At 44.4% G+C, this 15037-nt stretch overlaps 2 protein-coding genes across 2 annotated transcripts; one reads left to right on the top strand and one right to left on the bottom strand.

The window, feature by feature from the left end:
- The first annotated feature begins 1896 nt into the window (after nt 1–1896).
- Nucleotides 1897–2073, top strand: LOC137341442 (mitoregulin-like). The gene has a single exon (XM_068004555.1). It carries the CDS (start codon nt 1897–1899, stop codon nt 2071–2073), a length of 177 nt encoding a protein of 58 aa, XP_067860656.1.
- Nucleotides 2074–14335: 12262 nt separating this feature from the next.
- Nucleotides 14336–14617, bottom strand: si:ch73-256g18.2 (small integral membrane protein 36). The gene has a single exon (XM_068004469.1). It carries the CDS (start codon nt 14615–14617, stop codon nt 14336–14338), a length of 282 nt encoding a protein of 93 aa, XP_067860570.1.
- Nucleotides 14618–15037: the final 420 nt, after the last annotated feature.

Below are 15037 nucleotides of genomic sequence, written 5' to 3'. Positions count from 1 at the left end.
AAGATGATCACCAATGCATCCATTATTTCCAGGGCCACTTCCTTTAGTACTCTGGGATGTAGATTATCAGGCCCTGGGGTTTTTGTCAGCCTTTAGCTCCATTAATTTCCCGAGCACTATTTTTTTTACTAATACTGGTTTCCTTCAGTTCCTCCCTCTCACTCGACCCTTGGTTCCCTAACATTTCTGGGAGGTTATTTGTGTCCTCCTTTGTGAAGACAGAACCAAAGTATGTTTAATTGTTCTGCCATTTCTTTGTTCCCCATTATAATTTCCCCCATTTCTGACTGTAAGGGACCTACATTTGTCTTCACTAATCTTTTTCTCTTGACATATATTTCCACCTCCATAAACTTGAGTTCATCCAAAACTCTGCTGCCCATATCCTAACTCGCACCAAGTCCCATTCACCCATCACCCCTGTGCTCACTGACCTACATTGGCTCCCGGTCCGGCAACACCTCGATTTTAAAATTCTCATCCTTGTTTTCAAATCCCTCCATGGCCTCGTCCCTCCCTATCTCTGTAATCTCCCCCAGCCCTACAACCCTCCCAGATCTCTGCGCTCCTCCAATTCTTGCCTCTTGTGCATCCCCGATTTTAATTGCTCCACCATTGGTGGCCACGCCTTCAGCTGCCTGGGCCCTAAGCTCTGGGATTCCCTCCATAAACCTCTCCTCCTTTAAGACGCTCCTTAAAACCTACCTCTTTGACCAAGCTTCTGGTCACCTGCCCTTAAATCTCTTTATGTGGCTCAGTGTCAAATTTTGTTTGAAAGCGTTCCTGTGAAGCGTCTTGGGATGTTTTACTACGTTAAAGGCACTATATAAATGCAAGTTGTTGTTGTTGTTGTTGTTGTTGTTGGTAGCCATGGGATTTTCCTGTCAGATAATATTCATCAGTGATAGTAAGGAGTTCTGGTATAAGTTTAAACATCAGTCTAATAACAGCAGCAGTTTTTGAAAATGTCCAAATAAGTCATCAACAGGCATCGATAAAAGAGGCAGCGGATTTAGCTAATTAGGGTGTTTTTTATATCAACTGCAAATATTTGCTAAATGCACCTGACCTACTAACAAAGAGCCAGCCCACTGCATAATCATGAACCACTTTCAAAAGGTTAGTATCTTTCCCTCTGTGCTGGATTTTTGTTGGTTTATTAACATTTCCCACTATCATGTGTGGAGATGCCAGTGATGGACTGGGGTTGACAAATGTAAAGAATCTTACAACACCAGGTTATAGTCCAACAATTTTATTTGAAGATTTTCAAATAAAATTGGACTGTAACCTGGTGTTGTAAGATTCTTTACACTATCATGTGAACAATGTTCCCCTATTCTCAAGGTCACAAAGAGGGGAAAAGTTTCCCCAATTTTCTCCCCATCCCTTCTGAAGGCAATACCTCATGCTAGGGAGCTGTTCACCTGGGGCTGGCAGCCCTCCAGTAAATTCACTGTGGCCATTCTTCACCTGTGAGCCTGGACACCAAGTGTCTGCAGGCTGCATGGCTTTGGAGGACATCAGTCGAGCCCAATTGTGTCCGTTTCCATTCTTCTCACAGCCGGGATCACTGGATATAGTTCAGGAACAGGGACCCTGGAACGGACGGAGTGAGAGATGAGCAGTAGTCTGGAGCTGGAGGAACGGAAAGTGCTGGCTGGGACATGTGACTGGTGAAGATCGCTACTATGATCTGACACGGTCATTTCACACTGTTCAAAATACTCAGCACTAACTTGAGTATTTGGTTCCGCCCTCAGTAAGGCTGCAAGTAACTTTTTATCTCTCTGGTTAGGTGTTCTGGGCTGTGACTGCGGAACATGGCTTGGATAGCTCGTGCAAAGTTTCAGCCTCCCAACTGCCATCTCAGCTGTTTCCTGTCTCACAGTGGAGATGAAGATAGCCAAAGTGTCAGAGAGGATGCTGAAACTCACCATTGTTCTGTCCCTTCCTTCAGGTGCCATTGTAGGCTGGCAGGCAGACAGGCTAAGGAGGAAGTTCCTGGATTGGAGAAAGGAGCAGCTGCAGTCCAAACTGGGAGAGACTCAAAAGAAACTGGGCTTAGCTTAACATACGCATGTATCCAAAGGGGCAATAACACACAGTAGAAAACACTAGGGATGCAGATAGTGGCTGTGAGAATACCAAAAGAATCAGCTTTCTGAAGCTTTCATCTGGAGCAGCATCCTTGTTGTACAAGGTATTTTCCAGAACAAAAGACTCCTCCATTTTATATTGTACAACCCTGTGATTCATGAAATGTTTACGCAGAGAGCTGTTTTGTTTTGTCTGCCTTGCTTTGACTATACCCAGGAAGCTTACTTGCTGTTCCTGTTCCTTTTGTTTATGTGCAAAACATGATTTAACTTGAGGGTAATTTTTGCATCTTGATGGAGGCGCTGTTTCTGGTACAAAAGCTGTTGGAGTATTTACAACACCAAGTTATAGTCCAACAATTTTTATTTGAAATCTGCAAGCTTTCGGAGGAAGCCTCCGAAAGCTTGTAGATTTCAAATAAAAATTGTTGGACTATAACTTGGTGTTGTAAAATTGTTTACAATTGTTAACCCCAGTCCATCACCGGCATCTCCACATCAGGAGTATTTACTGGACATGGCAAATTCTGAACCCTGGATGAGTTCCCAGATATTTATTTTCTCTTTTTCAAACAGTACTGTTCATCAACTAAAATTGATGAGTGCAGAGGAGAGTTTTTAATTGAAAAATAAGTTTATAGTTGAAAAGAAATTTATCCTGGAGATCCACGAGAATAAATGCCACTCCTAGTACATAGCCCTATGGTAAAGATGACCTGTAAGTGTATTTTAGTGAAAAGCATTGGAATGGCCTGAAGAGGAATAGTGTATGAAACATTTTTTTTCAATTGCTTTGACTCTCTAAGGAGAAACTTTGGATTGCCCTAAATGCAAAATATTCAGGTTCAGCTAATCTCAAGTTGCATTGAAAACTGGAGTTGCTGCAGTGTGCACCATCCACAGGATGCACTGCAGCAACTTGCCAAGGCTTCTTCGACAGCACCTCCCAAACCCGCGACCTCTACCACCTAGAAGGACAAGAGCAGCAGGCGCATGGGAACAACACCACCTGCACGTTCCCCTCCAAGTCACACACCATCCCGACTTGGAAATATATCGCCATTCCTTCATTGTCGCTGGGTCAAAATCCTGGAACTCCCTTCCTAACAGCACTGTGGGAGAACCGTCACCACACGGACTGCAGCGGTTCAAGAAGGCGGCTCACCACCACCTTCTCGAGGGCAATTAGGGATGGGCAATAAATGCTGGCCTTGCCAGCGACGCCCACATCCCATGAACGAATAAAAAAAAAAGTTGCTTCATTTACTTTTGGGGGAGGAACAGAGTGTTAACAATGAACTGTATTGAGTGATGAGGTGTGAGAGTAAGTAATATCAAATTATTTCCACTGGGCAGTAATTTGGTAAGGAGGAGGGCATATTAGTTGAAGATTAAGGGGTAGATTTTGAGGCGGATATGGAACGGTAATGTCCCAAAAAAGTGGAGAATGACTTGCCTCTCAGTTCCTGTCTTTGCAGTCGCCGCCCGGGCCTACCGCTGGATGACTCCGGACACCAGCACCAGCCTGAGTCAGGCAGTAGGCCCATTTAAAATGCAAATCAGGATTCTATTAAGTGACTCTGTCACTTTAGGACAATACCGGGCAGAGGGTGTGCTGCGCATGTTCTGCCCAGCATCAGCTGGGGTCCAGCCGAAGAGCAGCCGACAGCTAGGGTTTTATATATTTTTGTGGGGCTGGGAAGAACAAGAGTACTCCTCCGGGCTCTGCAAAAACCAGCCTGGGCCGTTGTCTCTCCGGGTTCCACACCCTCCCGAGATCGGACGCCCCCTCCCCCTCACGGACCTACTTTCCTTCGGCCTGGAGACTGGCTGGGCTGCACGATATTGTGGTAGCCTGAAGCCAACGAGCCGCCCTGGGGCACTCGCTTTCTGCCTGCAGCCTGCTGGCCGTATCCTAATCTCACCCAGCCCTCAAAATGGACTAGGCATTCGACCAGCTGGATGCCCGAAGTCCACTTGGAGGATGGGGGGAGGGAAATCTACCCCATCAGATGAATCTTCCCCTGTTTTTCTAGCATACACATTGGGGTACAAAGAATGATCCCTGCACCAGAATGGGCAAGCCCGAGGTACACCAGATATTGGGCCCCGAACCTCATTTAAGTGATGAGCTGCGGACGCCTGCTGGGCATTGGATTTCGGGCCAGCCTGTCCTGGGACTAGGGTGGGGGGGTGGTGGTGCTGGTGGTAGTGGTGGTGCCATTGAGTGGGGGCAGAGCAGGAGCCGGCAACGGTCTTTGGCACTGCGGTGGAGCCAGGAGGAGTGTTCGGGTAAGTATTTTTTAACAGACTTACCTTTTTGGTGGTGGCCTCCTTAACGGGGCCCTTGGTTGGGTCACGTGTAGACCACGTTTTCCTGAACGTAGCAGGCCCGGCGCCGGCTGTGTTCAGGGCAGACCAATTTTGTGAAGGGGGCCTCAAACAGACATTAGGCCCCTTATTTACATGCACAAAAGGTCTGTTTTAGGCGTGGGTTCCAGGTGCCTCTTTTACTGCCTTTACCAATGGTGGACACCGCACTTTCAGCGCGGAACGTGCGCATGCACGCCGCCCTTCATGTTGTACATTTTGCCGCCTGTTTTACATCTGTAAAATGAACACAGCGTGAACCTAGTTCTAGGCCATGGACTCTTTTCCATGGTGTTATTAAATGGACAGGCATATAGCCAAAACTATAATTGCCAGATTTTAATTAATTTGATAATGGATAGGACCTCAATCAGATATTACACTCCTTTCATTTTTCTGATGGCTAACTATGATAAGGTAGGTGGGTTTTTAATATTAGTAATTGTTCATGGTTCTTAACTTCATCTGTCTAAGGAGGGTGCCACATTAATCTGTCTATTGGACTGCACCTTTGACAGGTTATATCATTCTGTCACCAGGTTTTTATTAGTGGGAAAGACCTGCTGTATCAGCATGTGTGAATCCTTCATCCATGCTCAGGATTTGCCAGTAAGCATGGATTAACCCTTTTAGTTTTCCCAAAATGCCTGCGGTGCATCCAATACCCATAGCTTTTCTCCAAGCCATTAGTCGGCACTAATTTGCACATACAACACCAAGGTCACACAAATAGCAAATTAGTGAATGGCCTGTTAATCTATTAATGTGGTGTTAGTTGAGGGAGGAATGTTGGCCAGGACATCGGGGTGAACTCACTGGTCTTCTTCGAATAGTGCCATGGGATCTTTTACATCCACCTGAGAGTGCAGATGGGGCCTCGGTTTAACGTCTCATCCAAAAGATGGCATCTCCGACAGTGCAGTGCTCTTAGTACTGCATGGAGTGCGAGATAGATTGTGTGCTTGAGTTCATAGAGGGTTTTGAACCCACCTTTTCACTCGAGAGTTGAGAGCTCTACCAACTGAGCCAACCTGACATAAAATGTCCCAGATTGCTGAGTTAGTTGATCTCAGCCAGTGTAATGGTAGGAGTGCTACAATTGACATCAGTGTCCCTGAGTTATGGAGGGGAAAAAAAATCAGCCCTGGTTCCTACTCCTGATTGCTACCAGTGGCCACTGCTGGAAAATGCATGTATGTGGATACTGGGCGAGGACAGGATTGGACTCCTCCACTGTTCAAATAACCCTTTTCCACTCATTGTCTCAGCTGACTCATGAAGAATAACTAGTTATATAAGCACTGGACGCAGAGTTTGCTGGTGAATGTATGCCAGGCTGAGAGGAGGTGAGTAAAAATGTTGCTTGTGATATGTTATAAATTTGAGGATTTCTTGTGATATTTAAATGTGAGATTCCCTGCATGAGTCAGTTGGCACCAGCTGGCACTCAGCATTCAGCTGTCTCAATGGTGAGTGCAGCCTGGCACTGCAGCCTGCTTCCTGCAGTTGGTGCCTGTTATCAATGCGATCCCTTGCTTATATAGATGAGCAAAGGGATTCACTTTCTCCTCCATCATTAATCTACTGAGTCATGGGATTGTACAATAAATAAATTCCTTAACATTGTTGAAATACTAATATATATAATATATATAGGGATAATATACTCATTCTGTACTGTACACAGGACAGTGTTATCAGAAGTAAAGGGATAATAAGCTCCTTATTCTGTACTATACATAGAGACAGTGTTAGCAGGAGTAAGGGGTAATATGCTCCTTATTCTGTACTGTACACAGAGACAGTGTTATTAGGAGTACGTAGCGAAATGCTAGTACACATGGAAATAGAAAGAACTAATAATCTTGATGGAACATTAAATCGCTTCCTGCAAACACTTTGTGTTATTGAAGGTGAGTTGCAATTTGGCTCTGATGTTGCTCAGGGTATTTATAATGTGCAGGGCTGAGATTAAAGGCTTATAATACTCAGCCTTTGTCATCAGGTTACAGCACCAGGGATGACTTCCCTCATAACCCTGAGATGACAGGATGCTTTCATAAGCTGTACATTAAAACAAAATCTTGAGAAGCTTAACAGCAGAGGTGGAAATGCCAGCAGCATTTGATTGGCAGGTTTGCTTCCAGGTTGTGATGCTGTGCTTCCTGAGCATGTCTCCCTGTCATTTAGAACAACTGGAAGCTTCATAGGATGCTACACAGATGTTGAGCAGATGGAATCTCTTAAAGAGATGCAGCGTAATAGTCACCTCCAGGTCCTTAAACAGTAAACAGCGCACTATCCATACTCTGTATGGCTGGGTTACAATTCATGTAACATCAATCTTGTTTTTAACGACTTTATTTGCTGTACAGAACAACACTTAGATTTTTATAGTGCTCCTCATAGATGGATAACTCAGAGCTCCTTACATGGGGTAGGGAGGACAACAGGCATGAGCTGGATGGATTATGGGGGTGGGCTCTGAAAACAGATTCAAAGAGATAGGTTTTCAGGAGGCTTTTGAAGGAAGTGGTTTTGAGAGAGAGCTATGGAGAGGAATCATGCTATGATTGAACGATTGGCCCTGATGATGGAGTGGAGGGTAGGCTGGGACATTTTTGTTTTACTCATTCTCGGGATGTGGACATCGCTGGCAAGGCTGACATTTATTACTCATCCCCAGTTGCCATGAGAAGGTGGTGGTGGGCCACTTTCTTGAACCACTGCAGTGTAGCAGCTTTTAATACAACTGAAGGGCTTGCTGGGCCACTTCAGAGGGCAGTTAAGAGTCAACCATATTGGTGTGGGACTGGAGTTACATATAGGCCCAGACTGGGTAAGGATGGCAGGTGTCCTTCTCTAAAGGGCATTAGTGAACTAGTTGGATTTTTATGACAATATGACTGCTTCGTGGTCACTTTTACTGGGAATGACTCTCTATTTCCAGATTTTTTTAAAACTGAATTCAAATTCTCAAATTACATTGGTACAAATTGAACTCATGTTCTCTGGATTATTAGTCCAGGAACATAACCACTACACTACCGTACACTGAAATGTAGCTGGAGAAACTTGCTGCAGTAAGCTGGAGTCAGACATAGGAACAGGAGGAAGCCATTCATGGGAGGGAAAGTAGAGAGTGAGGAGGACATAAAAAACCTACAAGAGGATATAGACAGGCTGGGTGAGTGGGCGGAGATTTGGCAGATGCAATACAATATTGGAAAATGTGAGGTTATGCACTTTGGCAGGAAAAATCGGAGAGCAAGTTATTATCTTAATGGCGAGAAACTGGAAAGTACTGCAGTACAAAGGGATCTGGGGGTCCTAGTGCAAGAAAATCAAAAAGTTAGTTTGCAGGTGCAGCAGGTGATCAAGAAGGCCAACGGAATGTTGGCTTTTATTGCTAGGGGGATAGAATATAAAAACAGGGAGGTATTGCTGCAGTTATATAAGGTATTGGTGAGACCGCACCTAGAATACTGCATACAGTTTTGGTCTCCATACTTAAGAAAAGACATACTTGCTCTCGAGGCAGTACAAAGAAGGTTCACTCGGTTAATCCCGGGGATGAGGGGGCGGACATATGAGGAGAGGTTGAGTAGATTGGGACTCTACTCATTGGAGTTCAGAAGAATGAGAGGCGATCTTATTGAAACATATAAGATTGTGAAGGGGCTTGATCGGGTGGATGCGGTAAGGATGTTCCCAAGGGTGGGTGAAACTAGAACTAGGGGGCATAATCTTAGAATAAGGGGCTGCTCTTTCAAAACTGAGATGAGGAGAAACTTCTTCACTCAGAGGGTAGTAGGTCTATGGAATTTGCTGCCCCAGGAAGCTGTGGAAGCTACATCATTAAATAAATTTAAAACAGAAATAGACAGTTTCCTAGAAGTAAAGGGAATTAGGGGTTACGGGGAGCGGGCAGGAAATTGGACATGAATTTAGATTTGAGGTTAGGATCAGATCAGCCATGATCTTATTGAATGGCGGAGCAGGCTCGAGGGGCCGATTGGCCTACTCCTGCTCCTATTTCTTATGTTCTTATGTTCTTATTTCCTGGAGTCTGTTCTGCCATTCAGTTAAATCATGGCTGATCTGTACCTCAACTCCATTTACCCACCTTTGCTCCATATCCCTTGATACCCTTACCTAAATAAAATTATCTATCTCAGTCTTGAAAATTTCAATTGACCCAGCATCCACAGCTTTTTGGGGGAGAGTTCCAGATTTCCAATCCCCTTTGACTGCAAAAGTGCTTTCTGATTTCGCTCTTGAATGTCTAATTTAAAGCTTGTTCTGGAACCACCACCAAAGGAAATAGTTTCTTCCTATCTACCCCATCAAATCCTTTTATCATTTTAAAGACCTCAATTAGATTACCCTTCTAAACTCAGGGGAATACAAGCTAAGTGTATGCAACCTGTTGTCATAATTTAACCCTTTAAGTCCAGGTATCATTTTGATGATTCTGCGCTGCACCCTCTCCAAGGCCAATATATCCTTTCTGAGATTTGGTGCCTAAAACTGAATGCACTACTTCATATGGGGTTTGATCTCACTTTTGTATTCCAGTCCCATTGAGATAAAGGCCAACAATCCATTAGCTGTTTTGATTACTTTTTGTACCTATGCACTAGCTTTTAGTGATTTGTGAATGTGGATACTTTGCTCCCCCACATCTCCTAGTCTCTCACCATTAAGAAAATATTCCGATTTGTCTTTCTTAGATCCAAAGTGGAGGGGCCTAAAAACAAAGGGTAAAAAACAATGGTGAGGCAGTGAGATTGTGGGAGGTTTGTGTGAAAAGCTTACTTACATTAAAAATAAATCACCATGGAGATGGATGTACTGAACTGAAAAATATCGCCAGTTATATAAAGGCCGCAGTTGTCAGGAGATTTCACCAGTTCCGGAAACCATTCCTTTTCGTGCGGCTCACCATCGGCCCGAGCAGTACATACTGTGAGTGGATTTTGGAATGTCGGTGACAAAGCCTGCATAATTACTAGAGGATTTGGAAGCAGAGTTCCTTCTCATTCTGCAGCCCTGGCTGAAGTCCATCAGAGTGATTCAGAGAGTTTGTACTAAGCATATAACACAGTGATATTCTTATCATGGTCAGGGTCAGATTATTATAACACAAAGTTGCTTGCCTTATCACTGACTCAACAAAGTTTCCTAAAGTTTTCATTAGCCCTTATCAGTCGTATGACACACACAGACCAGCTCAGTATTTATCTGATATGGCACGCCTCATCCCTCCCAGGATTTGTCCAAGTAAGATAAACAAATTACACAAACAAACCACAGACACTGTCACTATAACACTGAGGTCATGGACACAAAGTCCACCTTTTTATGATCCATCCTGGGGAATTTTGAAATTGCTCAGACTTTTTTATTGAGAAAGAAAGAAGTTCCATTTATATAGCACCTTTCATGATCCCAGGACTTCCCAAAATGCTATACAGCTAAAGAAGTACTTTTTGAAGCATTGTCACTGTTATAATGTAGGAAATGCAGCAGCCTATTTGTGCACAGCAAGGTCCCACAAACAGCAAATTTAAAAAAAGCCAGATTATCTGTTTTAGGTGTTGGCTGAGGGATAAATATTGGCCAATACACCTAGGAGAACCCCTCCCCCCCGATCTTCGAATTGTGGCCGTAGGCAGACAAAGCCTCAATTTGATGTTGCATCTGAAAGGCAAGTAACATTTAAAAGATCCCATGGCACTTTTCAAAGAAGAGCAGAGGAGTTCTGGCCAATATTCATTCCTCAACCAACAGCAAAAACAGATTATGTGGTCATTCAACTCATTGCTGTTTGCGGGAGCTTGCTGCGCGTGACATTGGCTGCCACGTTTCCTACATTACAGCAGTGACTTCAAAAGTACTTCATTAACTGTGAAGTGCTTTGGGACGTCCTGAAGTCATGAAAGATGCTATAGAAATGCAAGTCCTTTCTTTCCTCCACCTCTGCCAAGTAATATTTTGAACATTATATATCACATGACATCATTCACTGTTGAAAAATATCAATCATGTGTAATCTCAGCTGACAAGCTGTTGGATGTTTCTGTCACACTTATTATGACATACATATAATGGCCCCAAAATCCTGTGGACCTTGATCCCAGGATTTACTTGTGATCATGCCCGCCGATACCATCCAGCGCTGACCCTTCTGGGGTTTGTGAGGTTGGTGGGAGAACGCTTAGTTTGCATGGAGCTGGTAGGCATTCGGGTCATACAGGTGCATCTCAAGCCCCAGCCTGCCTCATGGGGCTGGAAAACCCCCTCGCCTGCCTACCATCGGTGGGTGGGGGGGGTGTGGCCCAGTTAAGATCCCAGCTATCTCCCCTTTGGCCCCCTGTGTAAAGGGACTGAACTAGATTTTTTAAAAAATCATGATTTTTGGGGGTCCAGGCCACTCCCCTTGCCAAGACCCCCCAAGGTGGGACCCAATTTTGCCCACCTAGAGACCAGTACGTCTCATCTTACTCGAGGTATCAGCCTTCACTCCCGACTGAGCTGAGGAAGCAGGGACTCTCAGGGATGGAGTCTCTGAGGCTGCCCCCAATATCAGTGGCCTTGTAAAGGGTGGGCCAAGAGGTTCTATCCTTACAATGTCAACAGGAAAATGGCAGGGACTCGATGCAACTGGGTTCCTGCCGTTTTCCGGTTGGGAGTGGCGGACTCTTGCCAGAGTAACAGTCGGAGTCTGACAGAACCCCTTGGGAAATTCAGGGCCAATGTGTCCACTTTTATCTGCAGTCCAGAGAGTTTCAAAAGCCAAAGACGTAGATCACTGTCTTAGGCAGCAATCTATGAAGTAGATATTTTCTTCAGATGGTGTGTAGTCCAAAGTCAGAGGTTCATAAAGCTGATTTCACACATGTCCTCAAACATAATCTCATCCTCACACAAAGAGGAGGATGAGAAGTGAGATTACTTGGAAGATTGAGAAGAAGAGGAAGAGCTGAACTCTTCCATCATCAGAGACGTCCAATGAGCTTTAGAGAACCAGGAGAAAAAGCAGCGAGGACATCATCTCAGCCTCAGGACCTTCCACTCTTTCCTCACAAAAGTTGAGCACATCCAACGAGACACCTATAAAACATGAAGGGACATGTCAGTCACAGGGGTCAGCTTTCTTCTCAATTCCCTCCCCCCCCCTCCCTCCACATTGTCCAATTAGAGACTGAAGATACCAAAGGTGCCAGGGCACTGAAAGTCTGTCTTGCTCACATCTAATAGTTACATAATTGTGATTTTTGATTTTACTTTCATTAACAGCAGAGATAAAAGAAAAGATGTGAGAAAAGTGCAACTTGAAAGGTCTGTGTAGCAATAAACTGAACCGCTAAGATTGATTGATTTTTGTTAACCAAAGGTATTAAAGGGTTTGGGGCTAAGACAGGTATATGGAGTTAGGTCACAGATCAGCCATGATCTCATTGAATGGCGGAACAGGCTCAAGAGGCTAAATGGCCTCCTTCTGTTCCTATGTTCCTATGCTGTGGCACCAAACATTCCCGTCCACAATTCGAACCCCCGTCCCCTAAATTTATGCCCTTTAATGCAGCACACAGACCCTTTAATATAGCACACTGTCCCTGTAAATACAGCACTCTACCCTTTTAATATAGAAGTGGCCCTTAACACACCACACGGTCCCTTTCATGCAGCACACAGATCTTTTAATACAACACACTACCATTTTAATAGAGCACATTATATTTCATATATTTTACACTGTTAGTAATGTTATTACATAGTCATAGTGATTTTTTTATGGAGAACAGACTGTACAGATTCCATCATCTTCACTTGTACTGGCTGCAGGCCATTCTGCTGTTTTTTTTCTGAGAGTACATTATGACGTTAAACTAGAGCAGATCATGCTGACAGGTTTATTAGTGTTACTTTTGAATTTTTGGCAATAGTTTTGTGCCCATTAAGAAGACGGCTGTCAGAGTTGGAAATAGAGCACTTTTTCTCATCGTGCTTTAATTTTCAGAATATAGCACCCTTAGGTAAGGTAAGGCAAAACATGGATTAAATACAGAGTAAATCTCCCTCTACACTTTCTCATCAAACACTCCCAGGGCCGGTACAGCATGGATTAGATACAGATTAAAGCTCCCTCCACATTGTCCAATCAAACACTCCCAGGGCAGGTACTGCTCGGGTTAGATACAGAGTAAAGTTCCCTCTACACCGGCCCATCAAACTCCCTGGGCATGTACAACACAAGTTAGATACAGAGTAAAGCTTCCTCTACATTGTCCCATCAAACTCTCACTATTTAGACTCACACATTAAAATACAGAGAGCATCCAGCCTCCGTGAGCCCAGAAACAGACAGCATCTTCAGGAAAGGAGGTGAGGAAACTAGATGGAAGAGGAAAATTCTCACTAAACTCCTGAGCACCCAACTTCCCTTTCCGACCCCCATGTTAGCTGACATTGTAAATGATTCCCTCTTCTCAGGCACTGTCCCTTTCCCTTTCAAAACTGCTGGCATGCCTCCTCCCATGCTGAAAACACCCATCCTCGATCCTAGCGCAACCTCACTTTCCTCTCCAAAGTCCTTGAACATTTTGTCGCCTACCAAACCTGTGCCCGTTTCTCTTGCAGCTCCCTGTTTGAATCCCCCCACTCAGGGTTTCTGCTCCTCTTGCAGCACCAAAATGCCCTTACCAAAAATTATCAATGACATGCTCTGTGACTATGGTGCATTATTCCTCGTCATTCCTCATGACCTCCCTGTGGCTTCTAACACAGTTGACCACACCAGCCTCCTTCAGTCATCTTCCTCCAACTATTCTCCTCCGTTGACCAGCTCAGTGGGACTGACCTCACTTGGTTCCATTCTTACCTATCCAACCGTAACCAAAGCATCTCTAGCAATAGCTTCTCTTTCCACTCCTGCACTCACCTTCATAGTCCTCAAAGGTTCCATCCTTGGCTCCCTCCTCTTCCTCGTGTACATGCTGCCCATTGGCAATATCATCTGCAGACACAGGGCCAGCTTGCACATTTATGCTGTTGACACCCAGCTTTACCTCTCCACCACTTCTCTCAACCCGCCCCCCCCCCCCACCCCTGTGCTGTCAGACCTCCATGAGTCACAATTTCCTCCAGCTAAACACAGACCAAAGCAATCATCCTTCACCTCATCACCCCTGCCACTGACTTCATCCCTTTCCCAAAGCACTGTTTTTTCCTTTTAGCTCCATGAAGTGCCTTGGGCCGGTCTTTTATGTTAAAGCTGTTGTTAGAAAAAAGTTAAAAGAATGATTGAGTTTGAGGTATCACAAGAACCATCGTCAGCTTGGCTTAATTGGTAGCGCTCGCACCTCTGAGTCAGAAGGTTGTGCTTTTAAGCTCCACTCCAGAACTTGAACAAATAGGGTAGGCAGACACTTCAGTGTGGTACTGAGAGGATACCACAGATTCTGTCTTTTGGAAGAGCTGTTAACCGATTTGCCTGTTCCTATGAATCAAGTAAGTGAAAAATCTATGACAATATTCAAAGAGCAGAGTCCTCCTGGGTCCCTAACCAATATATCTCCCTCGGTCAACGCGACTAAAAACAGATTAACTGGCCATACATTTCATTACTGTTTTTGAGCTCTTGTTATATACAAATGGCTGTCAAATTTGCATTTCAAAGTAATTCACTTTATATGAAGTGCAAAACATTGGTCTGTAAATGCAAGTCTTCTTTCTTTCAAAACTTCAGACCTCATCACAGACTCACCTGGACAGCCATGGTGTGTTAAAGTGAAAGTTGATCATCACCAAAGCACGATGCAGAGTGGTGACTGTCTTCCAAATCCCACTACAGCTCTCTTCTAGACCAAAGTGCTTCGTGACCCTGGTAGCTCTTTCTTATGCTCTGTGTTGGTGGGTTTGTTGTCACTGCAGCGAGCGTCCACTGTGTTTTGCATCACCACCAACTGGATTGGAGATTGGATGGATTGTTCCATCTCGGGGCCATACTCCTTACTGGGGTCCTTACCTCTACAGTCATACAACATGCACGAAATGAGGAAAACCAAGAGCAGAATCACGTAACTTGCCACGAGTATAATCAGGTTCAAAGTTACAGGGTCTATCTCCAGGTAAAACTCCATTTATTCCCCGTGTGTTTCAGTGCTCAGTGCTAGAACATGGTAACCACAAGCACTGAGAAGTCACTACATTTACAAGGGCTAAAGAGAGCAGGCTGGCTTTGAGATAAAAATATCATTAATCTCTGACTCAGAGCTTGAACAGAAGGGTTTAAAACTGCTCAGTTTAATAACTTAAGTCCTTTCAATCTAGGATACCATCAGCAAACAGGAATCTGATTGATGTGGGCTGAAAAGTCATCAGACATCAGGATAGATGGATTTCAAACAATCATAATCATAGTGTAATCCAGAGAGAGTGCGTCAGCCATCATTAAGGAGATTGTGGCCATTTGTTTGATAGTGTCTTAGGGGATGTATTACCCAGTAAAGTTCAGAGTTCTGCCAAATGAATGGGTTGCACAAGTTCTCTGATCTTCTAGT

This window comes from Heptranchias perlo, chromosome 23 (assembly GCF_035084215.1).
Source record: "Heptranchias perlo isolate sHepPer1 chromosome 23, sHepPer1.hap1, whole genome shotgun sequence".
Lineage (NCBI taxonomy): Eukaryota > Metazoa > Chordata > Chondrichthyes > Hexanchiformes > Hexanchidae > Heptranchias > Heptranchias perlo.
The sequence above is the reverse complement of the archived record's forward strand: the minus strand, read 5'-3'. Positions and strand labels throughout refer to the sequence as shown.